Source organism: Polyodon spathula, chromosome 3 (genome assembly GCF_017654505.1).
Source record: "Polyodon spathula isolate WHYD16114869_AA chromosome 3, ASM1765450v1, whole genome shotgun sequence".
NCBI lineage: Eukaryota > Metazoa > Chordata > Actinopteri > Acipenseriformes > Polyodontidae > Polyodon > Polyodon spathula.
Window position 1 is genome coordinate 67,930,827 of NC_054536.1, and position 26,293 is coordinate 67,957,119.

Below are 26,293 nucleotides of genomic sequence, written 5' to 3' on the forward strand. Positions count from 1 at the left end.
CATTTTTGGTTTATTTTCAATTACCCTTTTATTTGAATATTGTCCAACATTTGTTCACAATAGATTTAAAAATAGCATTATTACATTTTATATCGACGACTGAAATAATGTCTGTCCACAGCATTGAGTAAGTTTAGTCTGCACTGGATTGGTTTATTGCTCTGTTGAGTACATCAAGATCCACCACTCTGGTGTGTTAACATGGCAACTGAGGCTAAGTGTGCAAGTGTTCTGTCCATCCGTCGGTTTGGTAGTTTACCCGTCAGCCATGTTGAGTGTTGAACGAGTCAAGTCTCTGCTTTTAGCTCCAGATGCTTAAAAGTGCAACTGCTATCAGCACAAGAATAGTAGGCCAATCTCCTCACTTCTGTATAGAGGAAACACTGTGCTCACACATGGAGTGATGGAACTGAACTCACTGAACTTTTGAACCAGTGCACAGCAGGGGGAAGAGAGCAAGGTGAGGGATCCGAGCCAAAAGAGTGCAAGCAGGGAGCTCCCAGCTATTCCCTCTGCAGAGGAATTGCTGATTCACGTCAGCCCTTTTTAGTACATCATGCCCCCCTGGAACAGGGGGGGCCTGCTAGTTTCATTACTTATAGTTAACCCTTCCGTGCCTCTCTAGACTTCCCATAAAATCAGATCTAGCTATGCAATTGCAATCTTATCTCAAGACATTCTGTTGGGAGGGGAGGTCTTGTCATGAATGTTACAACGTGCAACAAGATACAGATGTATACAAAATGTACAATATCATTCAATGCGATAACAATTTGACTTATTCCTTAAAAAACACATATAGCTTTATAGTGACATGTCTATATCCAGTCCAAGAAACCCATTAAGTCAAGAAGTATTGTACGAATAATTTTGTGCTATGCAACGATAAAATGCTTTAACAAGGATTTGAATAGACAAAGAAAACGTACATTTATACTGTAGTACAGCAGCAGCACCAATGTTTTATTTTCCTGCCACTCAAACAGTTCATTCCTGAAGTGTTTATATAGGTATAAAACAAGAATTACCATGAGGTGCTCAATTTCAGCAAGTTCCCCTGCAGCCCACAAGGGGTGCTGTTTTCCATTACTTAATGTCAAAATGCTGTTGGACAATGTTATTTCCATTTGCTTCCACTACAGGAATTAATTAGTAGGTTGATGCACAGCACTGATCCATGCAATAGCCTAACAATTTTTCATTGCCAGTAGCTTTTAAGTCTGCAGTGCCACTGATCTTTTGCATTTGAGTCTTGTTCACTTTTTCCACTCAACATATTGCCTGTGTTAGACATGACTTAACTATTGGTGTAAAATGTTAATTATGAATTTCCCCAATACACCAGCTGAGGAGCAGTATTTTGTTGGGTTTTTTTTGGTTTTTTTAATGTTAACTTCTGTTGATAATGGTCTAAAGGAATTCAGAAGTGTGCTTACAGTACAGCCAACAGAGAACAAATCTCAGGTTTCCTAAATGCCCTCCAGGTTAATTAAATGATTAAATACACAGTGCAGGTGCCTGATTAAGCAGTAAATACTGTACACATGACAAGTCTTGTTGTATGACAACAATGTAGTATTAGGTTATTCCAGTTAAATAGGTTTATGTTATCATTGTAGTTTGCACTGGAACATTTTGAACACAAGAAAGGTCAGAAGGGAGGTTGAAGTTCATTTAAGGAAAGCTTCTGTTCAGCTTCTCAGATAAGCCATTACTGGAGAGAACCAACTTACTTGAGTTACTGCAACAGAATCCTTTTTTCAAGCCAATTGTTTGTCTGATCAAGGTACGCCCTTGTCTATACTTGCTAGTATGTTGGTGACGTACTGGCACATTACACTGGTAAATCAGTAGCCGTACATTCTGGGGAATAGCAAATTCTGTTTTTAATTTAACATGGCATTTGAACAATTATAATATTGATAGTTAAAAGTAGTCAATTAATAAATATTACCCCTTTATTTATTAAAGCCAAGATTCTCAATCTGACTCTTGTTGCTGTAATAGTAAGTAAAGCACCTGAAGACACTTGCAGGTCATAACTGGAGCTCTATGGAATCACTTAACGAAAATACGGAAGGAATCACAGAATCAAAAGAATAATGCGGAATTAAGTGCTGTAAGAAAAATATGCATTTGGCAGTAGAACATTAAGCTTGAGATTTACATATTTGAAGGGAAAATGTGAAACTAATTGTCAGTACAGGCAGTGGTATAATATTGGTTTCAAAAGTGGAGGGAGCAGATTCTGTAGCTTGGTTATAAATGAGGCAAGATATTCTGTAAGGGATAAACAACGAGAAGGGTTGAATCAGTGAAAATAATTCACCTCCGAGTGCGTGAAATAAATGCACTCATGGAAAATAAATAGAAACCTTTAAGTACTATTTTTAATGTCTATTAAAAACACAAAAAGTACTGTATGTAGACTATTTTATTAAAGAACATATTGCCATCTAAACATACACCGTTTATTTTGCAATGATGGCAATAAAAAAATAATTTAAATTTAGGATCCACAGATTGACGGAAAGCAGGGATATTTTACAGTACAGTCACTTTTGAACAATAAGATCCCAATGAGAATGGGATCCCAATAAGAACACACACACTGGAGATAGAGTAGACAACTTTGTAATGTTTTTACCACTATAGCAACACAACAACAGTTTTACAATTTAAATTTAAACAAGACAATTACTGTGGCTCTGCCTCTGATTTTGAATCATCCTCTGATGTTATACAGCCCTGTTGGTTGTTATCATAGATATAGACTGCATGCAATTGCTTTATAGTACTGCATAAAACAGTTTAAAAAATGGCCAATTCCATTTGTTACCACTTTATCAACGAATTCATTAAATATGGCATTTGAACAAAAATGTTGGTAGTTAAAATAAGTACATTTAATAAATATTACCACTTTTATCAAATCAGATTTATCGCTGTAACAGTAAGTAAAGCACCTGAAGACACTTCAAACTTGTCAACGTTTACAGACATCACTTGGCTCATTGCTGGCATTAAAATAAATAAGAAACCTTAATTATATTACAAGAGAAAACCAAAATGTCCAGTCTGATGAAGAAATGCTTTTTCTTTAAAAATTATCCAGTTTTTCTCCCAATTTGAAATACCCAATTATATTTAGGCTCAGCCCACCGCTACCAACCTTGTGCTGACGAGGGAGCGGCGAAGACGAGCACACACTGTACTCCGAAGAGCGTTATCAGTCAACCGCTTCTTTTCACTCTGCAGGCCCACCATGCAGCCAGCCCAGAGCTACAGCTTCAGAGGACAACACAGCTCCGGACAGTTTACAAGCAAGCCCGCAGGCGCCTGGCCAGTCCCCCCTGGCAGTTCCCATCCACGGTAAACAGTAGAAGAGTCTACACTCAAACCAGCAACGCCCAGGCTAAAGGGCGCATACTGCACTCCATTAGGAGCACCTTTACTGGATGAGCGACTCAGGAGCAGAAATGCTTTTTCTTAGCCATATAAGCCTCTCAGTCTTCAGTGGAGCAAATTTCTTAATTAACTATTGAACCCTGTTACTGGGGATGTGTTGGAAGGTTCGCTCGCTAGCCAGGGATTCAAAGATTGTTTTAACCCTTAGTGGTCCATTTATTCAGCACTTGTCAGGTCCAATTTATTTTCACATGCACTGTTTATTTTACACATGTGACCAAGCATGTTTGAGTGTTGTGTAAACATTTAGTATTTAATATCGTAAACAGCAGAACCAACGCACTGCAATTTAAACTTTTTAATGGAAAATAGAACAGCAACATGTGACCATAAGAGCTGTCTGTGTTACATGCCGTCAGATCAGGACTCCACTGACACCGAGTATTGGAGCTGCAGCAAACTATTTCCCATGTTACACTGTACACAATTAGACGAGCTGTCACCAATTCCAGTCAATGCCTGCAAAATATTTAAAACAAACATGCCAACTTCATTGCAGTCAGCTGCATTGATTAACCACAGCAGAATGTGGCAACAAACAAGCAAGTACAGACACTATGATACTAAAACAGTAACTTTGCACAGCTAGTCGATCAGAGTTGTTTTTGAACCGTGAGATAGACAATTTTGCGAAGGGAATCTCAGTGGTGAAATGGCAAATTCGAAAAATTCCTTCGCTGTTTGACGGTAGGAAAACAACGTTTTTTATATTGTCAGTTTTTTTTGATGTTTTGCTTTTGTAATATTACAGATGATTTTTGAAATATAATGTGTAATTGCAGTACCAGTAACGCGGGGGTGTAAGAGGTTAACTAAACTCAGTTGCACACCACTGACTAATACATATATATTAGAGGTTTAGATACAGCCTTAGGTGATACAACAGCACAAATAAGCGATGTCAGTGAAAGAAAAGTTATATAAAAAAATATATATAGATACATTTTCAGGCAAACTGGTTGAAGATTTACCCATGGCTGGAGTTTGATAACTATAGTGGTCAAGTGAGTTGTTTGAGCTGCAGTATCTGCGCAACTGTAGTTTGCTTACCACTGTTACAAAACCTGAACAAACACGCGGATTTGGGGGCGGGGGCATGAACTAGAAACTTTGTCAGGCAACAGAGAGTGCTGTGTATCACAATGATGAACAGCTGCATGTACATAATGTTAATGTTTACATTTGAGAGACAAATAGCTGCACAGTTCTGGAAACTTACAGTTGCAAAGAATTTTGTTTTGTTATGATACATTGCTGGGCACTCGATTCAGGGGGGGAAAAAAAAAAGGTATGCTGTTTAAGCATACACATACTAACCCCTTTCATGAAAGGGCATGTTTTACTAGTTAAAAAAGCAGAACTATGTGAGGTAGTGAGAATGTATTACACAAAAATAAATGAACAGAAACAGCCACTGAAATGTCTATATAAATTAGCAACTTGTATACACTGAAGACATGAAAGGAGCCAGAATGTGAATTGCACCACTGCATTTTAAATATTGCAATTTTAAGCCTGTTCTACTACAATTCAATTTAACTGTCTAATCTTGTCCTTTCTGCAGTACTTGACAACTGTAAGTTCACATTATTTAGGCTTCCAAGCTGGCTTGGGAAGACTTGTTATTGTAAAGACTATTTATTTTTTATATTTTATTGTTGTTTTTCCTCTCAAAACTTTAAACTGCTACTGTTCACATGCTGCGTGACGATTCAACATGAAACTTGGCCATCCCATGTAGAATAGTCAACATTCAAACTGTATCTTCCATTACCAGTTCCACTATAATGCTGAATGTTGCCCTAGTGACGTGAAATGACGCTAGCCATTAGCATTAAATAGTGTAAGGATAGAGGATGTATGGAGGTTTAAGCTCCCAAAACAAAGGGAAAACATTCACTGTTCCCAATCCAGACAGCCTTGGGAGAATACGTGGAAGACGGCACAGAGCTTTCAAATCCTACATCTCCGCCACTTTTCAGCCCTGGTGATCTGCAATACCTGTGTTGGTCAGTTTCATTTTTTACCTCTAGTTAACATTAGAACCGCCATGCGTGTCAACTTGACTCATTTTGGATTTAAAATGTTACTCTTCCATTGTAAATCATGTCTATGTCCGTTTGACGCCGTTTGATAGCCAGAATCATAAAACTGACAAAGTTAAACAGTTCTACCTAGAACCGCCACGTGGGTCAACTTGATCCATGCATTACAATATTTTTGTTTTGTTTTTAATATAGCGAAAGATATTCTATTTTGTCTAAGTGCAGCAAACAAGACATGCCTCCTCCTCCTCACACACTTTTTTAATTTCAAGCCTTTCTTTGTTTGTAGACTGACTACGAGACAAAGATTGCTATGATTGTGGATTTGTACAATTGCACCAAGATGCCAACTCAGTGCAAGCCTAAGCTTTATTTCTCAAATGTACCTAGGAGACATCAATCCTTTGTTTTGTTCCACAAATGCAACTGGGAATATAACAGGAAATTAATCTTGAAAGTATTAATTTTAGTTTGGAATAAGGCAAGCTGCACTCAGATGCACACAGCAAACCGAAATGACAGGTAGGATAACAACTTGTGCCCAATATGAAACGTATGTTATATATTCTTTTTTTTTAAATTACTTTTAGAAAACAGTAATTCGGTTTTATTTGTTTGTATGTACCAGTTTACTCGAGTTCAATGGAACTGTGTCTGTTTACAACACAGCTCCTGGATGCAGGCACAGTCAACTGGCAGACGCGTATGCTCCCCCATATTGTACAATGCAGCCGTCATACCGGAAGTGGTGTTATATTTTCTTTTTATGTAGTATTAGAAACAAAATTTGTTTTTATAGTTTTGTATGTACATATAGCGATTACATTTGAAAATGGCCATATGTACATAACGATTTCTTTTGAAATGTGTATTATATCTTCTTCACTGTTTGTAGTCGTGCGTATATATGCTCTCATTTTGAAAATAAAGCCTTTTATGTTTAATTTTCCATTTACATATGGTGTTTCTGCTATGAAAATGTTAGCTATAATGTTCATGAATAAAACTTGTATCTGATAGTATTTCATTTTCACAATGAAGCAGTTTAAAAATGCATTCCAAATTAGTGGGAAAACTGGGGTAAAAACCATTGGCGATGAATTAATTAAAAAAAAACTTACACCAAACTTACTCCACTTGTGCTTTTTAACAGGGGCGCACCAATAAAGATGTTCTTGGCCAATACTCTATGGTTATGTACCCATATCGGCTAATACCAATAGGATATCGATAACAGATAGTGCAGGTAAGCTATTGTAAAGTACTACAAGACACTGGGCCTATATTTAAGCTGTTTTATAATTATGAATGTTAAATTAACAGATTGTTTACTTGATGTATTTGACAAAAATGAACAGGTATTGTTTACTTGTTGCATTTACTTCTGAAAATGAATACAAAGAATACAGTAGTATTATATGGTGTGCTTGACATGAATTTATAAATTTGTTTTACAACAGGCCACAAAAAGAACATTTTGCATTTGTACAAATAAAAACAAAAACAGTAGAAAAATATAATGTGACTAACTTTTACAGCCACTTAGTCAAACATCGCATATTATAACTTACGTAGCCTACACAAAGTCAACTACAACCTTAGTTAAATTCATATTTTAAGCATAAACTGCTGAAATGCAGCAACTTAAATTGTTCACTTAATCAAAAACAAAAAGTTGCCAAATATCTGGTTACAAGATTCAGTCAAACTTGAATTCGTTGCTTAACAAAAAACGGTACAGTAATCAATTCCTGCTTCAAAATGCCGCCGAATACAACCGTAACCAATGTAATCTAGTAAGCAAGATAAACACATTACAAAAGGTCATTTTGAAGTGCATTGTATAATTACAACAACTTAAACCATCCATGTTATTTAGGATTCAACCTATCAAAACTTGTTATTACAGAAAACCACAATGCTAGTCAGCGGTGACTAGCCCCCCACAAACAATGCAAACACTGAGTTAAACTCATAACATTTTCACAGTTGACAAGTCCCATTAAGTTTTTGGTTTGGTTTTGTTTTTTTAATTTGAGGGTGCACTGTTTCTCATTGCTCTGTTGCAAATTGGAATACAAAATGACATGCTGGATAATCTTAAAGTTACCACGAATAGTTAGGAATATGAGACACTTACATTTTGGAGGGAAAGCAGCAGCAGCAGCACCCCCCCCCCCCCCCAAAAAAAAAAAAGTAGCAGCACTAATAGATATAAAATTGTATTACTCTACAACCACAGTGCCCTATTCCTTCGGGCAGATCTCAGCCTTCTTAAACTTGGTACCATTGTGTTGTCATTACAACGTTTTTACTAACAGTGTCCAATAGTCTTGAGTTCAGTTAATGAGACTCAACATTGTGTACTGGGTGGCCATCATATACAGTGCAGGCCCAGGCACACTTGCCTAAGACAGGAAATGATATGTGCACATGGATCAGCCTAAGGTTATTTCAAGACCACAAATGCACATTTGCATATACAACCAATTTAGTTTCGACTGTATTTGTCTATTACCGTTAATAAAATGACAGTTCTTTTGTTTTGTTTTTGAAGTACTCTAGTTAAGCTTGGAAGGTAAAACAGTTTGGAGCATAAAATGGGGACCATCACAGTAGTTTTAGTGTACACATCCTTTAAGTTTCAAACTGATTTACAGTAGAGCACATTAATAACAAATTAAATTGTTACAAGATGGTATTTCTTACAGCAATTAAATCAAAATATGAAATGAGTATAAATTAACTAGCGTCCAATATATCTGTACCAAGTCACTCAAAACGGCAACCTGAACACCACATTTAACTGGCCCATACTGACACTGTCTCAAAACTGAGGAAATACATTTGTAATCGTCAAATTCACAAGGTTTCAGAATACAGTATTATCTAGAATAATTTAGAATTACAGTCGATAAGGATAGTTCACTGACTGAATTCTGGACCGTAAACATACAAATATATCATGTGTGTTCTGGAGAATAACAGCCCCGAGTATTCAGTGGGATATTTTCATTTTAAAGGTTAGATTCAGCAGTAGCAATAACAGCGTGTCAAGAAGTGTAAACTAAAAAGTCTGTTTGTAGTTACGAAGTTGAGAATTTTAAAAGCGAGTGTTTCTTATCTCATTGTAAAAACTCTGCAATAAGCAGACGGAAGGAGATGGATAAACCGATCCTACACAAACTGGGCGTTTTAAAAAAACAAAAATCAAATAAGGACTAGAGGTAAAAACATTCAAACATGTTGCCAATAATTGTAACAGGAATTTATTTTACGGCTTATTTTAAATAAAAGTATACAACAAAAAGATCAAAATTACGAACACCACCATGTACACATCACGATACACGCAATCACTTTGCCTACAATCACTGTACCCACATGCTGCACACGAGCGCTGTACAGTCCTGACAAAAGAATGGGACTAAAAACACAAAACTTCCGATAACAGCACAGACCAAATCGATTATGTACTTCCAGCAATCCCCGCCAAAGCAATACAACGGTCCTGTCGATTTCCACCGGGGACATGTATGCAATACGCCATACGCGGCTTCTTAGTCTTAAGAGAGCGCGACATGTGGGGCCTGGAGTCATTCCAGCACGGACTATGCAATATAACCGTACATTGTCAGTGTAAGAAAAACCTTATTACAAAATTAGGCAAAAAAAAAGTCTAGCTGTTGTTCGAAAAACGTATACACCTTAGACAAGTATTCATATCTGCACACTTCACTCTCCATCACAGCAACTGTCTCAGAATCTATCTAGAGGCAGTATCCCTAACTCTCCAATCTTCAGCTTGCTTGAGTAGCTGCAGACCTCGCCATCCCCTTAAACATAGAGCGCAGCTTGGCGGGGGAGGCTAGGCCGCACAGTTCACATCTAAAAACTCACCGCAGACAGCACGTTGAAAATTAACAATGTCCCTGTGCAGTTTACTACTAAAAATTAGAAATCTGGGTTACCTGTTTGCCTTTGGCGTAGGGTTTGGAAGCGATATGGTACCTCCTGGTTCTAATTTTCCCTCCTCCCGCGTCCGCCATGGTGCGTTACTAATTCACTGATCTGGCCGTCTTCTACAGCGCCGGATGAAGTTTTTTCTGTCTGTCCGCCAACCAACCCGGCACGTCGATATACCGTCAGGCATCACGTTGGTGCTTGCGCAGACTTCAGCCGGGAATCACGCATCGGTGTGTTCTGGGAAATGCAGTTTTGTTTGGCCCTCAAAACGTATACAAAAAATACAAAACCAAAAACAAACAAAAAAATGAGAGCATAAAAAAGACTGGCAAAGCTTAACTACAACCCTGCTTGGTATTTTTTATCTGTTGAATACTGCACGCAGTTGGTTTATTTGGTTACAATTTACAAACAGATTGGCTCATTGATTTAGCTATTTTTGTTTAAAAGTTGAAAGGTTAGGCAGGAGTTGCTAAAGTAAAAAAGTTTATTTTGTATTTTTTATTTTTGTATTTTTTGACTTGATCATCCCCTAAACTCAAGTATAGTAAGTAGAGTATAGTGTCAATATTGATGCATGAAATACGTAACAAAAAAAGGAACAATACAGAAAATATTAAAGTATTTGCACAGCTTCAGTATAATGAACGGCATCCATATAATAAAGCAAACAAACAAAAAGAACCCAACCGGACTTGCACACTGGGAGATTGCTCTGGAACCTACCTCGTTTTGCAAGACCTAGGGTTTAGGGATTCTCCTCATCAGAATAAACATAGCATGCCGCGAAGATAAATTCAAGCCATTATAGTATATATATATATAATATATATAGATATATATATAATATATATATATGATATATATATAATATATTTAAATAATTTATATAAATACAAAAATTTATAGTTTCGGCAGACCTTGTGTTTCCCTCTGAACTTATATTAACGTTCGGTTCAACATACACAATACATTTGTAAAATGCAGTTATTTTTCAAAAGGATAAGTAAAACAAGCGTGTTATTTTTTTTTTTTGGTGGATACAACTATGGTACCTATTTGATACGTCCCCGCTACCCATTTTGTTAGTAGTTTTACGTACACCCCGTAATAATTGCTCGATTGTAACCCTACATTCGCTAGCGTTCTTTTTTGTTTGTTTTTGGGTTTTATGACGAGTTCTCAAGAGGAACGCTAGAATCACATCTGGGTTTGGTTCAGATAACGTTATTTGATGTGTAGAGAAGTGTATGTAGAAATACTATTTTATAATACTTTTTTTAATACAAACTTTATAAAAAAAAATAACCACACCACATACATTATATATATAATATATTATATATATATATCAGTACCCAGATAGATATATATATATATATATATATAATATATATATATATTATGAAACTTTTTAGGGCCAAACTTTAGTTGGGTGTTTCTTTGTTTTCTGAGCTAAAATAATTTGCTCATGCCCGGACAAGCGCAGAGCACGGCGTACCACGTTTTAACTCGTACCACAAATAAGTACTGCACCTGTCCGATACCTGATTCAGTCCTGTACCAGGGTTCGTACCGTACCTAGAAAATGATTGGATTTTGACATATCCTACTGCAGATTAGGCCTATAGTAAGAAACTTTGACAGTTGATCTGCACCCATCAAATTCTGCTACCCTCAATAAAGAACATTATCAAAGTATGAGATTTCAAGTCGTAGACCTAGACCCATTGCCGAAATACTGTATTACACAGGGTTTAGTACATCCCAAATCATGACACCCGTGATATAGTAAAATATACATTATATAATAATAATATAATAAATAATAATAATAATAATAATAATAATAATAATAATAATAATACAGCCTGGTGTGAGTCCCGATTCTATTTGTTATTTTTAGTTTGAAAATAAGTAATATTAATTATATTATATTAGTTTAGTTTAGCTATGTTTTGAATCTTTTTAAACTGCTCTCTATATAGCCAGAAAGAGGATTTGTTGGTTTGTTTTAACTAGACCAGAAAAAACAAAACAAACAAACAAAAAAAACCTTTTATAGCTACAGATGAAATCTTGGTACAGATTTTTACAAGGTAGCAAAATTTGATGCATAGACAAGTAAACGTAACTGTTTAACTTGATGAATCTTATCACAGCCTCCTGTGTCAGCAAGTACAGGTGAGTATATTCTGAAACAGCTTCTGTGTCAGCACATACAGATGATTATACTGGGACACAGCATCTGTGTCAACAAGTACAGGTGATTGTTTTGTGATACTATCTGTGTTGACAGGTAGGCATAGTTGGGCAGTATTGAAAATACATGTAATTAAAATACGTATTTTCATTACATTTGTATTTTGTAATTTGTAATGCAAATGCTAATTTAGAAGTATTTTGTATAGAAAATACATTCATTTCCTGTGTATTTTGTAATTTCAAAATACTCCAAAATACATTGTCAGTAATAGTTTAAATATTTTAACCTGCAGCTGTATGAAATTTAATTATAGTATTCGCATATTCGATCGAGAGTAACTTCAAATCAAGACAGTCCAGCAAAATTGCAGATGTTGGCGAAAGTTTGAGAGACACAGGTTATTATTAGATAGATAGATAGATTACATATAGATTAGATATAGTATAGACATATAGAGTCTCCAACATTGTCCTGTCAGCAATGGGCAAATGTTCTGCTTTGTGGAATGCATCTGGTCAAAAAACTGTTGAAATAATTCTGGAGATCTACAATTGCAGACTGACTACACCATGCTTGACGAGATGGAATTCATTATATGGCAGCGTGAACCTCTTAATTAATCTTTGGGAGAAACTTCCTCAGCTGATGGAAAAGCTTCAGCTTCTGAGCTTGAAAGAAGTATAATCAAACTTCCTTGATGGGTACTGCTGTGTGCTGAAGCCCATTGCCACTGCAATAGATCACCTTCACTGTTTTTCTGGAGACACCAGGAGATTCCACCAGCTAATGCTTCAGGGTGCCGAAGAGCTGGGTCTTGTATCAGAATCTTCTAGTGGGAGAACCCTGGAAGAGGTAGATGATGACTTCTTTGTTTTTATGGATAGCAAATATGTTTCCCAGATAGGTACTCCCTTAACAACAAGCAACAAAGCTGAGCTGGATATCCTTCATTTTTTTGAAGACTCAAGGAAGGATGTGGCATCTTTAGAGCAATACCCTTTCCTAAATAAGCTGTTTATATGCTTTAATAGCATTCTTCCTTCCTCTGCTCCTGTTGAGCGTCTCTTCTTTCTTGTTGGCTTGATTTTCAGCCCCCGAAGAAATCGGCTGTTGGGTGACCTCTTCCAGAAACTCGTTTTGCTGAAGGAGAACTGATAGATAACTATACTGTGCCACACATCAGTCTAGTACATCAATGTCTACTGAAAACTACACTAATGTTTGACATTAAATAAATACTGTTTGAAGTTTTTGCTTGCTATAGAATTACTCCCCCTACACCCCCACAAAGTTCCAAGAGTTTCTGGTGTTGAAAATTGTTATTTATTTTAAAACTGCATCCTGACAGCAAAAAAATAAAGGTGCTTGGAACAGTAATTGTCTCTGAAGAGTTCTTTATCAAAAAAGTGGGTATCAACATATTTCTCTAAAGAGAAACTTTCCCCAACACTTATATAACCGCTAAAAGCATTAGAATTTTCGTAAAGGTTTATATAAGATCGTTATATATATATATATATATATATATATATATATATTATATATATATATATATATATATATATATATGTTTATTAAATGTATTTTGTATTGAAAATACAGTGATTCCAAAGTAATCTTTATTCTGTATTTTGACACATTGTTTTCTGAGCATTTTGACCAACCCTTCAGGCAGGTCTATAGTTGTTTATATTGGGACACAGCTTCTGTGTCAACAGGTTATTCTATGGTGACACAGTTTCTGTGTCAACAAGTACAGGTGTTTGTATTGTGACATATCCTGTGTCAACAGGTACAGGTGATTACATTGTGACACAGCAAAACTCTCAAAAGACATGCTTTCAAGAACATAATTTGTTGTGAAAATAAAATGTACCTGCAATTAGGATGTTCCAAAGGTGATCACATGGCTCATTCCAATCAAATGTCTTAAAGCTTGAACAACCAGAAACACAAACTAAACCATTTATTTATTATACATTTGAAACTTTGTAGGCAATTTTCCAATCTTTTAACCCATAGTAATTATTTTAACCTATTATTTTAGCTCATATATGATAAGGTCCCAAGCACACTCAGTGTATGGAAGATATATCCTTACACGAATTATAATTCGTGCCAATATTTAAAAATAAATATATCAATAACGAGATACATACATACATGAAAATCAAAATATAAATAAATAAATACATAAAATAATAAACAAATACATAAAAATCAAAATACATTACATAGAAAAAATACATGTATTCATTTATATCGTTTTTCATTTTGGCACAATCTTTTCACGCGTCAATCACACTGCAGGGCGGGTCAGTACCGTTGGTGCTTTTGATTATCTGTTAGCTGGTCTGCCAGGTTTGACTTGGTGCATAATCGAGAACCAGAAGTAATTTATCTACGATGGTGCTGATTGTATAGTTTAAACAACTCTGAAAGCACAATCTGATAAAAACAAACAAACAAACAAAAAAACCTAATATGTGGTTGAGCGAATACGTGTAACTCAAGTCAAATTCGAAACAGTAAACCGTATGACTAGGAGTACAACACAAAAAAAGTTGAACTGTACATGTTAACACTGATTAGGATTCACAAAAATAAATATACTTTGCAAACGTCGCATGCCAAGATGACTTGTGCCATAAATTCTGTTCACGGCGCAATTAAGCAGAGCCCAACTGTGCTGCTGACGTCACAAGCAACAAAAGACAGTTGTTATTAATTATTGTTGCGTTAATTAACTCAAGTTTGCCAAAAATTGCGCAAACAAGTGTTCAAAAATTAATAGATCAACGATACAGCTGTATCTATGGTATCGCTATATTTTGTAAATATAGTTACCGGTATGCATTTCTTTATCCTAATCCACATATTGTATTGGTTATATTTCAATTACTTCTGGTGAAGGAGAAAAAAGAAGGTTTTAAAAATATGATTTGCCAAATACAGCTATTTAACGATAGTTGTTGTTTTCTAAAGTTGTTTGTATGCATGGTACAGTACAGCTGTACAATATTTTGTTTGACTATATTTTTGTAAATAAGTTTAGAATTGTTTTATTTTCCGCATTTTTTTCTTTTTTATTAATATAATAAAGGTCAATCCAGATCTTTCTGAACAGTTCTATCTGCCACCGAGAAACTAGAGCCTGCACTTCCTCAGCGTCCCAAGCCAGCGCCACTTTCATATAAATTCGACGTCAATGAGTTGCAGATGACCTACTATTCCTGGAAACAGAAGCAGGACTTGGAAGAGATACTTCCAATTGGTTCCCGTTACAGCCAGTCCGCAGCTTCTCTTAACAGCTGTGGAACTGGTTCAGCCATTTTTTGAGAACATAGTGGTTCTCCTCGATTCTAGGCTAACTCAAACCTGGCAGACTAGCTGGTAGATAATCGAACGCACCAACTGTATTGTCCCGCCTTTCCAGTGCGATTGACGGTAATGAGAACTACTAGATTGAAAAGATTGTGACAAAATGAAAACGAAATAAGTGCATATTTTTCCATGTAATGTATTTCGATTTGTTTTTAAATTATTTTTTATTTGTGCATTTATTTATTTATCTATTTATTTATTTTGTTAGTTTTTATGTATATTTAGTTTTTATAATGATTTAATTGTGTATTTATTTATTTTGATATTTATGTATTTAGATTTTTATTTATTTATTTATTTATATTTATTTTTTTAATTCTGGCACAAATTATCCTCCATATCAGTGCCCTTTAGTGTACAATAATACAATTAAGCAACAGAACCCAAAGAAGAGAGCTTAACCAGCCCGTGTGGTTAAATGTCCTGAGCCGAACATATGTAAAGGGCCTTACTATTATAAAATGGATACATTAAAAAAATTGTATTGAACATTTTATCTTGTGATTTTACGCAGCGCTATTTTTTGTTCACAGGATATCAACACCCCTGTCATAGATGAGAGGAGGACTTGCATAAACAGAACTAGTGATGAACCTAATGATCCTTGTGAACCCGATCAGATGAACCAGTGTAAGAGAGAAAAGAACCTTAGCAGGCACAAGCATGGATCGCTGATTTGCATCCCACCTATCAATCCACCAGAATACCAAACAGAGGACTGCGCACCTAAGTGGAAAGAAGTAGTGTAAGCTATGAAAAAGGCAAGGGCGTCATCATCTCCTGGGCCTAATGAAGTTCAGTACAGAGTATACAAGAATGCCCCATGGTGTTCTATGAATTCTGTGGAAATTTATGAAAATAGCATGGGAACAACAGGTTGTACCATGAGCATGGTGCCGAGCAGATGGGGTCTTTATACCCAAAGAAAAAGATTCTACAAGAATCGACCAGTTTTGCCCTATTTCCCTGTTAAACGTGGAAGGCAAGATTTTCTTCAGCATTATTGCTCAGAGATTGTCAGTTTACCTATTGAAAAACTGCTTCATTGACACTTCTGTACAGAAAGCCGGTATTCCAGGTTTCCCAAGATGCTTAGAGTAAATTTAAACAGCTAAAAAGGAGAGGAAGAAGCTTCATGTGACATTCTCGGATATAGTGAATGCGTACGGTTCATTACCACATGAGCTTCTTTGGGCAGCATTTTTTTTTTTTCAGTACTTTGGAGATTTGCAATTTTATTTTTCATCTTCAGAATTCAGCACTACATGGCAATGTCTAGAAATTGGAATAATGGAAGGATGCACCATTTTTCCCACTAGTTTTCACCATGGCAATGGAAGTAATTATTAGGGTGTCAAAATGGGTAGTGGGAGGAGAACACTTGGCTTCTGGAATGTGACTGCCACCAATTAGAATATACATGGATGACATGACAATCATGACTAAAACAGTAGCCTGCACTAATTAATAACATTAAATGGGCACAAATGCAATTCAAGCCCAGTAAGCCAAGGAGCATCTCTATAATTAAAGGTAAAGTAGTAGATAAAAAGTGCTACATTAATGGTGAGGCAATACCAAGTGTCAGAGAAGCCTGTGAAAAGTCATTGGAGATGGTATGATGGGGACCTAAATGACACAGTTCATGTGGGAGAAGTGAAACAACAAGCAGTGCAAGGGTTGAAGATCATAGACAGCAGCGCTTTACCAGGCAAACTTAAACTCTGGTGCTTTTAGTTTGGTCTACTACCAAGACTTCTGTGGCCACTCACTGTATATGAGGTTTCCTTGACAACAGTAGAGAAGTCGGAAGCGTTAATCAATTCACATGTCAGGAAATGGTTAGGAGTTCCACGCTGCCTCAGCAGAGTGAGACTGTATGGTAAAGGGATACTGCAGCTGCCAGTCTCAGCTTTAATCGAGGAGTTTAAGTGCACCAAGGTTCAATTGGAAACAACATTGGTAAAGTCACACAGTAATTGTGTGAGGGAGGCAACACCGTGTTGACAGTTTGGAGAAAGTGGGTGGCAAAGGAAGCTGTAGAAGAGGCAAAGGCTGCCCTTCGTATCAGTGATATCATGGGGCAAGTACAGCATGAAAGAGGAGGCCTTGGTCTCAGTTCAGCTCCTCCTACATGGCACAAAGCAGCCCCAGCTCAACGGAGGAAGCTAATAGTCAATCAGGTCCAAAAGCAGAAGAGGATGAGGTGCATAAAGGCAGTTTCCCAGGCCAAACAGGGAGAATGGATGAGATGTGAGAGTGTGTAACAACAAAAGATCAGCTGGCGAGATCTAGGGACAATGGAACAGAGCAGGATCAGTTTCCTTATCAGGTCAACATATGATGCTCTCCCATCACCACAGAACCTTAATCTATGGGTAGGAGAGGAACCGTGGAGCCCTTTGTGTTCATTGCCAGCTACATTAAGAAACATTTTGACAGGATGTAATGTAGGTCTTAGCCAAGGTCAATTTACTTGGCATCATGACCAGATGCTGCGGTGTTTGGCCCAACACTGGAAGACAATCGCAGCATGACCAACATGTTACCACCAATGCCAGCAATATATGACTCGAAGAACAACATTCCTCCATCCAGGGGAGCAACCTCCAAGAAAATCTATTAAAAACCAAATCAATAAGCTGCTAGAGACTGAAAAATGCTCACAGATGTTGGACAACAGTTCATTTTCCCACCTGAGATTGCCACCACTAACCTTCGACCCGATATTGTCTTGTGGCCTTGATCAGCATGCCTTGTTCACCTGGTAGAGGTAACTGTGCCATGGGAGGATGCTGTGGATAAGGCGTATGAAAGAAAGAAACTTGGTACCCTCAACTAGCTGCTGAAGCAGATCAGCGAGGATGGAGAGTTCAGGTTTACCCAGTGGAGGTGGGTTGTTGAGGATTTGTGGGACACTCCACAACCCATTTCTCAGATACATCGGATTTAGTGGTCAAGAGTTGCGACGCATAGTGAAGAACTTATCTGAAGCAGCAGGGAGGAACAGCAACTGGCTCCGATTGAGACGAAAAGATTCTGGGTGGGGACCTCAAGCATAGTAGAAAGATAGCAATGTAGCTGAGTGGGGGACGGAAGGGGGTGATTCTGGGATGCCAGAATCACTGTCAAGTCCTCTTAAAAAGTTGTGGGATAGTTGACGAAACATCAAGGATGGAAGTTGCCCACTAGAAGACCCCAGAAGAGTACCCTACTCAGCTCAGTCCAGACGGTTGTCATGCTGATGCACTAGGGAGGTCACACTGTGGTTGATCCCTGGAGCCAGCATTACACTTCAGCCATCAAAACCAGACAGAAGAAGATCAACATCATCAAATAGAAGGAAACAAAGATGGATCACATTAGTTTACAGTAAAAGCAGCTATGTCTTAATTGGGGCTTATCTTGGTGAGAGCAGAGTCCGATATCATCATGAAGTTTTAACACCTACTCTCATGTACCTAGAAATCACGTTGCCAATGAATACAAATGCTTTCCTCAATATTCCATCTGTGATCTGGTAGCCTACACTTGGGCTTCATTATCCCAGCGGTAGACACTTCATGGTATTTCCATTTGCCAAATAGTACATCAAATTAAAAAAAAAAAAAAAAAAAAGCTTGCTTACATGGAGCTGTTCTTCAGTTCAGGTGCTTTACAGAAAAGCAAACATGGTTTGTGAACTGTTTGTAAACATGTAAAAGAAAAAAGTACAGCTAACATTTTACATTTCTAAATAAAGATTTGAGTGCATATTCATGTATTTTTATAAGTTTCAGTATTTAAGTTACTGTTAGGTCCTAAAATGTATTATTGAAATAAATATATGTTTTAGTTAATAAAAATATTTAGTTGTCTGTGTGTTAATGATGATCATGCTGTTTGTGCTGTTTGGGTCTCTTCTCTACAACATCTACATGCTTCCCTTGGGTCAACTCATCCATCAACATTATTTTTCACTCTTATGCTGATGACACACAGCTCTACTTAAAACTGCACCCAGGATTTTCCTCTGCCATGGTCCTGCTCTCGGCTTGCATTCAAGACATCGAGGCCTGGATGTCAAAATGCCAATTTTCTTCAGCTCAACACTAGCATACCAGAACTCCTAGTAGGATCTAAAACTCAATTTAAGAATCTCAATATAGCTGCTCTGAACCTCAGAAACTGTCTGCTGCTGCCTTACCCCACTGTACGAAGCCTTAGTGTACTTCTGGACAGCAACCTTTCCTTTGATGCCCACATCTCCTCTGTGGTCAAATATTCCTTCTACTACCTTCGAAACACCTCCTAAGTCCGTCCCTACCTTTCCCTCCTGGATGCAGAGACATTCCGTCATGCATTCATCTCCTCTTGACTCAACTACTGCAACTCTCTCTTTGGTGGTCTTCTGGCATGCGTCATCAACTGACTGCAGCTAGTCCAGAATGCAGCTGGCAGGATCCTTACCAGATGTAAAAAATGTGAACACATCACCCCCCGTCTTGACCAGCTGCACTGGCTAACTGTAAAGTTCACGATTACTTTCAAAATTCTCCTGCTCACCTACAATGCCCTTCATCACCCAGGTCCTGAGTACCTCTTCAACCTGCTGACCCACTATGTCCCTGTCCACAAGCTGAAGTCCTCCGACTCTGGCCTGCTTGTTATCCCCAAGCAAAAGTGCACCACACTTAGAGAACGCTCCTTTAGCTTCATGGCTTTGACTCTCTCACAGCTTTGGTGTGTGATGATCCCATCGCTCGCTTTAAATCAACTCTGAAGACCCACCTGTTCTTTCTTTCTTTCCATGCTCTTTAAGTCTGATCTGTTACTAGCTGTTATGTATCTTCTTATGATTCTGTTTGACATATGCATCCACAATGCTTTAGAATTCATGTCCTAGCCTTGTATTTATTGAATTACTGTATGCTTTGTTATTCACTGTATTTAATGTATTCTGCAGTTTAAAAAAAAAAAAAAATAATAATTATACTGTATCTTGTAAAGCACTTTGTTATGCTGGTCCACTATGAAAGGCGCTACATAAAACAAAGATTGATTGAGTAACTTGTTCACAGTGTGTTCACAAAGTTTATTTAAAGCCTCCTTCCTGGCTTTGTTGGAGAAGAGAGCACCGTTCCTGTGTTGTTACTGTGATATGCTGAAATGAAGTTGCTGAAAGTAATCAGAATGCATCCAGTTGTTTGATTTCTTCAACTTGACATTGAAACCAGAGACTAGTTGCTATTGTGGTTACTATATGGTTGCCAACACTAGTCTGGATTTATTTTATTCTTACTTTACTTGCTATACTAAATTTAAAAAAGATAGATAGACCATTCAAGAAGCAGAATTAGTCTACATTTACCGACAACATTCAGAGGGTGTGTACAAGAACAAAGATTTTCTTCAATCAAGCATTAAAAAGGGAAAACGCACAAATACTGTATGTACATATTTTCTGGTGGACTGATTTGGAAGTGATTAAAACATAGTTTGAAAGGTAACATTCTCCAATCCAGTTTCTAATAGTATTTTTATGCCATGAGATAACAAATGGTTTGGGAATTAAATAACTGCACATGTAATACGTGAAGATTTCGATTACATGTGCAAGAGCATATTGCCTCAGCATCGTTTTAATTATGAAAATAAATCTCTTAAACTTTGATACATTAAGTGGTTTATCATATTAGTTAACGAGGCATACTTTTAACATTTCCTGCATATTCAGTAATTTTCTAGTACATACTTTCATACTTCTGGACACATCATTTTTTGTATTGTTTTACTTACATTGTAGATATTTTTAACTGCAGTCTGGGATACAGGTGTTCCTAAATATTATGCCAGGCACCCAATTACACTTTGCTGTAATTACTCAAGTAGAAACAAAGTTTTAAAGACGAGAAGAGTCTTGAACATACATCAATACATAATGAAAAAAAATCAGAGCAGACTTTTAGAGTGTAAACATTCTGTATTCTAAAACACTTCTGTACCAATTAAATACAGTATGCTGAAATACAGTATAAATTACAATTATGTACATTATAACATAGTAAACACTATGATTTGATTGGGAACTATATACACCATTAACTCAAGAACAACAGCAGCAGCTTTTAAAACTGTAAGGTCCCAGGTTTCTTGAAATGTGAAAATGACAGCAGGCCAATTGTTGTTGTAACCATTCTTCAACCTGTAATTGACGAAACGCACGACTTCATAATGAACTGCTGTTTAGTAGTTGTTTTGTTTAGTTTTTTTTTTTTTTTGCAATACTTAAATCAACCAGAAGACCCGATCATTCAGTACAGAAAATCATGACATGCTTCCCATCAACTGCTCACGTAGAAACCTACAAAACCTTGCAAAACAGTCCCACACTCGCACACGCACACACATACTTGCTTTTGTAAACCAATACAAAAAAAAAAAAAAGCCTTTGTTGTAGTAACACTGTTTCAGTATTAAAACTGCCAGACAGGCATGTTTGAGAATTTTTAAATGCAATACTCATAGCCTCTGGGCACTGCATAAAACATGATGGCTAAGTTTGTAACATTTTCAGTTCTACACCCAGTCAGCACAGCAGCAGCCTTCCAGGAAGACACACAATCCATGAAACACTCAATGTGCTTATTAACACAGGAGAATTATAAGGCATTATCATCTTACCTAGTAACCAAAGTAAATATGGCACTGTTACAATAAAAAATGACAAAGAAAAAAAAGAAAACAAAATGTATACAAACAGTTACAAAAGAAGGGTGTAGAGATACAATAAGAGGTTCTTTGGTAATTAACAATATTTAAAAGTATTCAAATCAATATATCTCACAACATTTCTTCTTTCCAATAAAATATTACATTTCTTGACTAAAACACATCATCCTTGTTAAAAGCGTAGTACAAGAAGCACAGTACCTTACACTATCTACATCGGTCTTGGATACATTGCATTTCAGTGTGCATCCACTATCTGCTATTTGCAGTTATCTAATAATAAAAAAAGAAAAACGGACTTAGTCAGAATTCTCTAGATTACATTCAATAACAGTGGATTTTCAAACACCCTTACCTGTGTGTGTGTGTGTGTGTGTGTGTGTGTGTGTGTCTATATATATATATATATATATATGTATATATATATATATATATATATATATATATATATATATATATATATATATATATATATATAGTATATTAAGTGCAAAAGGCGTATCTCAGCTGACCCAGGATTTTCTGTTGTCCTGTTTCTTGGAAAAGGCTGTATCCCCCGCTCGCTGCAGCACTGTTGCTGTGTCCGTCCCCTCTGTCTTTGACGATGACCCTGGATTGAGTACTCCGCTTTTCCTTTTCTCCCGATTGGCTGGCACTTGTGACCTCAAAGTGCTGCTGTGCTGCTTCACCTTGCTAGGGGCTTTTGAAAGCCGGCTTGGCTTCACGAACACACCATGACCAGAGGCACAGTGGAAGTATTCTTTTCCTTGCACAGTGCCGTCATGTTTACCTGTGAAACAAACTGAATCAATTAACAAGTTGAATGGCATTTATTGACCAAGGATAAAACATTTTACCTCTTAGTTCTTTAATATTGTAATACAATTAATATATAACTTAAAAAAACACTCAGTGATATAGATACTAAAGGGTTGACTTGACCAACCTAAACCACAGCTGTATTTCTTTTTGAGCATTTTACAGATGACACTATTTGCTTTGTTCATGTGCAGTGGATTATCCCAGTGTTGTGCCACTACATAGTAAAGCGGACATTTCAATTCCCTTACTACACCCCTGCGGATTCACTATACAGGTACAAAGCAATGACATCACACCAGTAATCTTCGGAAAAAGGCAACCAAATAATCTAATGAAAAACAAACTAGCTAGAAATACCAAGTTAAGAATTAGGCACTGGGAAGTTAAGCTACTTTCTTCACAGGGCTAGACATTGCAGGAGGGACATGATTTTATATATATATTCACACACACACACACACACACACACACACACACACACACACACACACACACAGACACACACACACACACACACACACACTTGCAAAAGTATTCAGACCCCTGACCAATTCTCTCATATTACTGAATTACAAATGGTACATTGAAGTTTCATTCTGTTTGATATTTTATTTTTAAAAACTGAAACTCAAAATCAATTATTGTAAAGTGACATTGGTTTTATGTTGAGAAATATTTTTTAAAAAAATTAAAAAAACAAAATATCTTGCTTACATAAGTATTCAACCCCCACACATTAATATTTGGTAGAGCCACCTTTCGCTGCAATAACAGCTTTAAGTCTTTTGGGGTAAGGATGTGCCAGCTTTGCACACAGTATTGGAGTGATTTTGGCCCATTCTTCTTGGCAGATTTGCTCCAGGTTGTTCAGGTTGGTTGGACGACGCTTCTGGACCGCAATTTTCAAATAGTGCCACAGATTCTCAATGGGATTGAGATCAGGACTTTGACTGGGCCACTGTAGGACATTCACCTTTTTGTTCTTGAGCCACTCCAATGTTGCTTTGGCCTTGTGCTTGGGATCATTGTCCTGCTGAAAGGTGAATTTCCTCCCAAGCTTCAGTTTTTTAGCCGACAGGCAAATTCTCTTGCAGTATTTTCCTGTATTTTGCTCCATCCATTCTTCCTTCAATTGTAAGAAGATGCCCAGTCCCTGCTGATGAGAAGCATCCCCACAGCATGATGCTGCAACCACCATACTTCACTGTAGGGATGGTGTGTCTTGAGGCATGGGCAGTGTTAGGTTTGCACCACACATAGCACTTTGAGTTTTGGCCAAAAAGCTCTATCTTGATCTCACCTGACCACAAAACCTTTTCCCATGTCGCAGCTGGGTCACTCTCATGCTTTCTGGCAAACTCCAGACATGCTTTCAGATGGTACTTTTTGAGTAATGGCTTCTTTCTTGCCACCCTCCCATACAGGCCAGTGTTATGCAGAGCTCTTGATATGGTTGACTAGTGCACCATTACTCCACTCCCAGCCACTGAACTCTGTAGCTCCTTCAAAGTGATTGTTGGCCTCTCTGTGGCTTCTCTCACAAGTCTCCTTCTTGTTTGAGCGCTGAGTTTTGAGGGACGGCCTTTTCTTGGCAGTGCCTGGGTGGTGTGATGCAGCTTCCACTTCCTGATTATTGATCCAACTGTGCTCACTGGGATATCCAAACACTTGGATATTATTTTGTACCCTTTCCCTAATCTATGCATTTGTATTACTTTATCTCTAACTTCTGTAGAATGCTCTTTGGTCTTCATTTTCCTTCAGATTCACAGCCTTACCAATGATCCTTCAACAGTGGGGTTTTTATCCAGAAAATGTGACAGCAACTTTAATGGTTCACAGGTGGAGGCCAATGGTAAGGTAACTGTGTCTTCGTTAGGGCAATTTCTTTCATCGGTGCAAACTGGGAGCTTACACAGCACAGGGGTTGAATACTTATGCAAGCAAGATATTTCAGTTTTTTTTTTTTTTTTTCTTAAAAATATTTCCCAACATAAAACCAATGTCACCTTACAATAATTGATTCTGAGTTTCAGTGTTTAAAAATAAAATATCAAACAGAACGAAAAAAAAAATAAAAATCAACACATTAAACGAAATTTTCAATGTACCATTTGTTAAATGTTTCGTAATATGAGAGAATTAGGTCAGGGGGGCGGTGAATACTTTGCAGCCTGCCTGTGTGTATAGTATATATAGTATATGATAGTATATCTTATATATATATATATATAGATAATGGCAGATGCTTCTCTGGTGATAAAATCAAAGTTGTCTTTGATACTCACCAGCTGGAAGGTCAAGCTCAACTCCAACCCACGTTCCTTCTGAGAAATCAACCAAACCCACATAGTGAATAGTTCCAGTCTTATTTCCTATACACACATGTTCCCCCACCACAATCCAGGCAGGCAATACTGGTGACTGTCCTACAGATGTGCTGTCATCACTGCTTGAGGAATCCAAATGATTTGCAGAATTATCTATACCTGGACAGGTAGAGTTCACAAAGGATTCATTCAAAGCACCAGGGATCTGTTCTACCGTTTTCAAAAGGCTCTCAAAATCACTCGACAACCGGTGATCGAGGTTCTGTTGAGTTTGGGTCTGGTCAGAATGGACGAGATGCGATTCTCTCCCGTTTCGCATTTGGGTGGAGGTTTGCTCAACTACACTGCTGTTGTTGTGTGAACCATTGCTGTAACTTAATAAATGTATGTCAACATTCTCAGTTTCTGCAACCTGAAACTGACCTTCAAAAGACCCCAGATCCTTCCCATCTTCCGCACCTTTAAAGTCTGTAAACTCTTGACTTAAAATGTCTGTAAAATTCTCTTGAGTAGAAATGTCCTCCATCTTATCCAAAGCTTGTTCTTCCATAACTGATATTTCATCCTTACAATTTGGTGTTCTTGGTGAAGAATCCAACATAGTTGTGGAAGGATTTTCTGGTTGGATTTGAGTGAGGGCGGATGACTCTTTCTCTAAGGCACTTTTGTTTACTGGGGAGTTTTTGCCTACGTGCATAGCTGGGTTCCCCACTTGTTCCAAAGGTTCCAGTGGTGCTGACCGAGAGAGGTCGTGGGGCTCCACCTCTCTTGTCTGATTGGCCAGCTGGTCATTGCTGTCACTTCCAGTAAACATGACATCAGAAAGAGTTGTGTTTGAGGCACTGTGGGAGAAGTAGCCACTGGTTACACTGCTAGCCGTAGAGCTGCGGGAGACTTCCTTCTCCAAGAAACGCGAGCTCATGAAATCCGTCTTGAAGTCCTTGTTGTCCAGGGTAGCATTGTAAACTTCAAAGTTGGCAAAGTCTTCAGGGATGTAAGGCTGGAAACCGTGACAATCCTGGGAGCCCATACTTTGCTTGCTCAGAACATCTACATCATTATCGTCATCCTCAGAATCCTAAGACATCAACATGGAAGAAAACATTAGGTTTGATGACCCTAGAAATACAAGATAATAGATGGCTTTGGGGCTGTAAATTAGAGAAAAAATGTAATTATGGGAGGTTTTGTTGATGCTGTGTACTGTGGACCAAAGGCCGTATAACTTACTGGTCTGAAACCGAAGTTTTTGAAAATGATTATTTTAATTGACAACAAGAGTCAACTATTTGTATTAGTTTAACATATTGGGGTCTACTCAATTGATCAAAGCACTAAGATAATTAAACTTGAGGACAAAA

At 37.4% G+C, this 26,293-nt stretch overlaps 2 protein-coding genes across 5 annotated transcripts in view; both read right to left on the minus strand.

Moving 5' to 3' along the window:
* LOC121313348 (nuclear pore complex protein Nup153-like) overlaps nt 1-9,612 on the minus strand; it is a 42,962-nt gene extending 33,350 nt beyond the window's left edge. For both annotated transcript variants that reach the window (XM_041245766.1, XM_041245765.1), the window contains exon 1: nt 9,485-9,612. In XM_041245766.1, coding sequence (XP_041101700.1) covers nt 9,485-9,562 — 78 coding nt within the window. In that variant the 5' untranslated portion in view covers nt 9,563-9,612. The remainder of the gene's footprint in view (nt 1-9,484) is intronic.
* Nucleotides 9,613-20,755: 11,143 nt separating this feature from the next.
* LOC121313349 (kinesin-like protein KIF13A) overlaps nt 20,756-26,293 on the minus strand; it is a 121,832-nt gene continuing 116,294 nt past the window's right edge. For all 3 annotated transcript variants that reach the window (XM_041245768.1, XM_041245770.1, XM_041245767.1), the window contains 2 exons: nt 24,891-26,010; nt 20,756-22,570 (listed from right to left, as the gene is read on the minus strand). In XM_041245768.1, the coding sequence (XP_041101702.1) occupies nt 22,284-22,570; nt 24,891-26,010 (1,407 nt within the window). In that variant the 3' untranslated portion in view covers nt 20,756-22,283. The remainder of the gene's footprint in view (nt 22,571-24,890; nt 26,011-26,293) is intronic.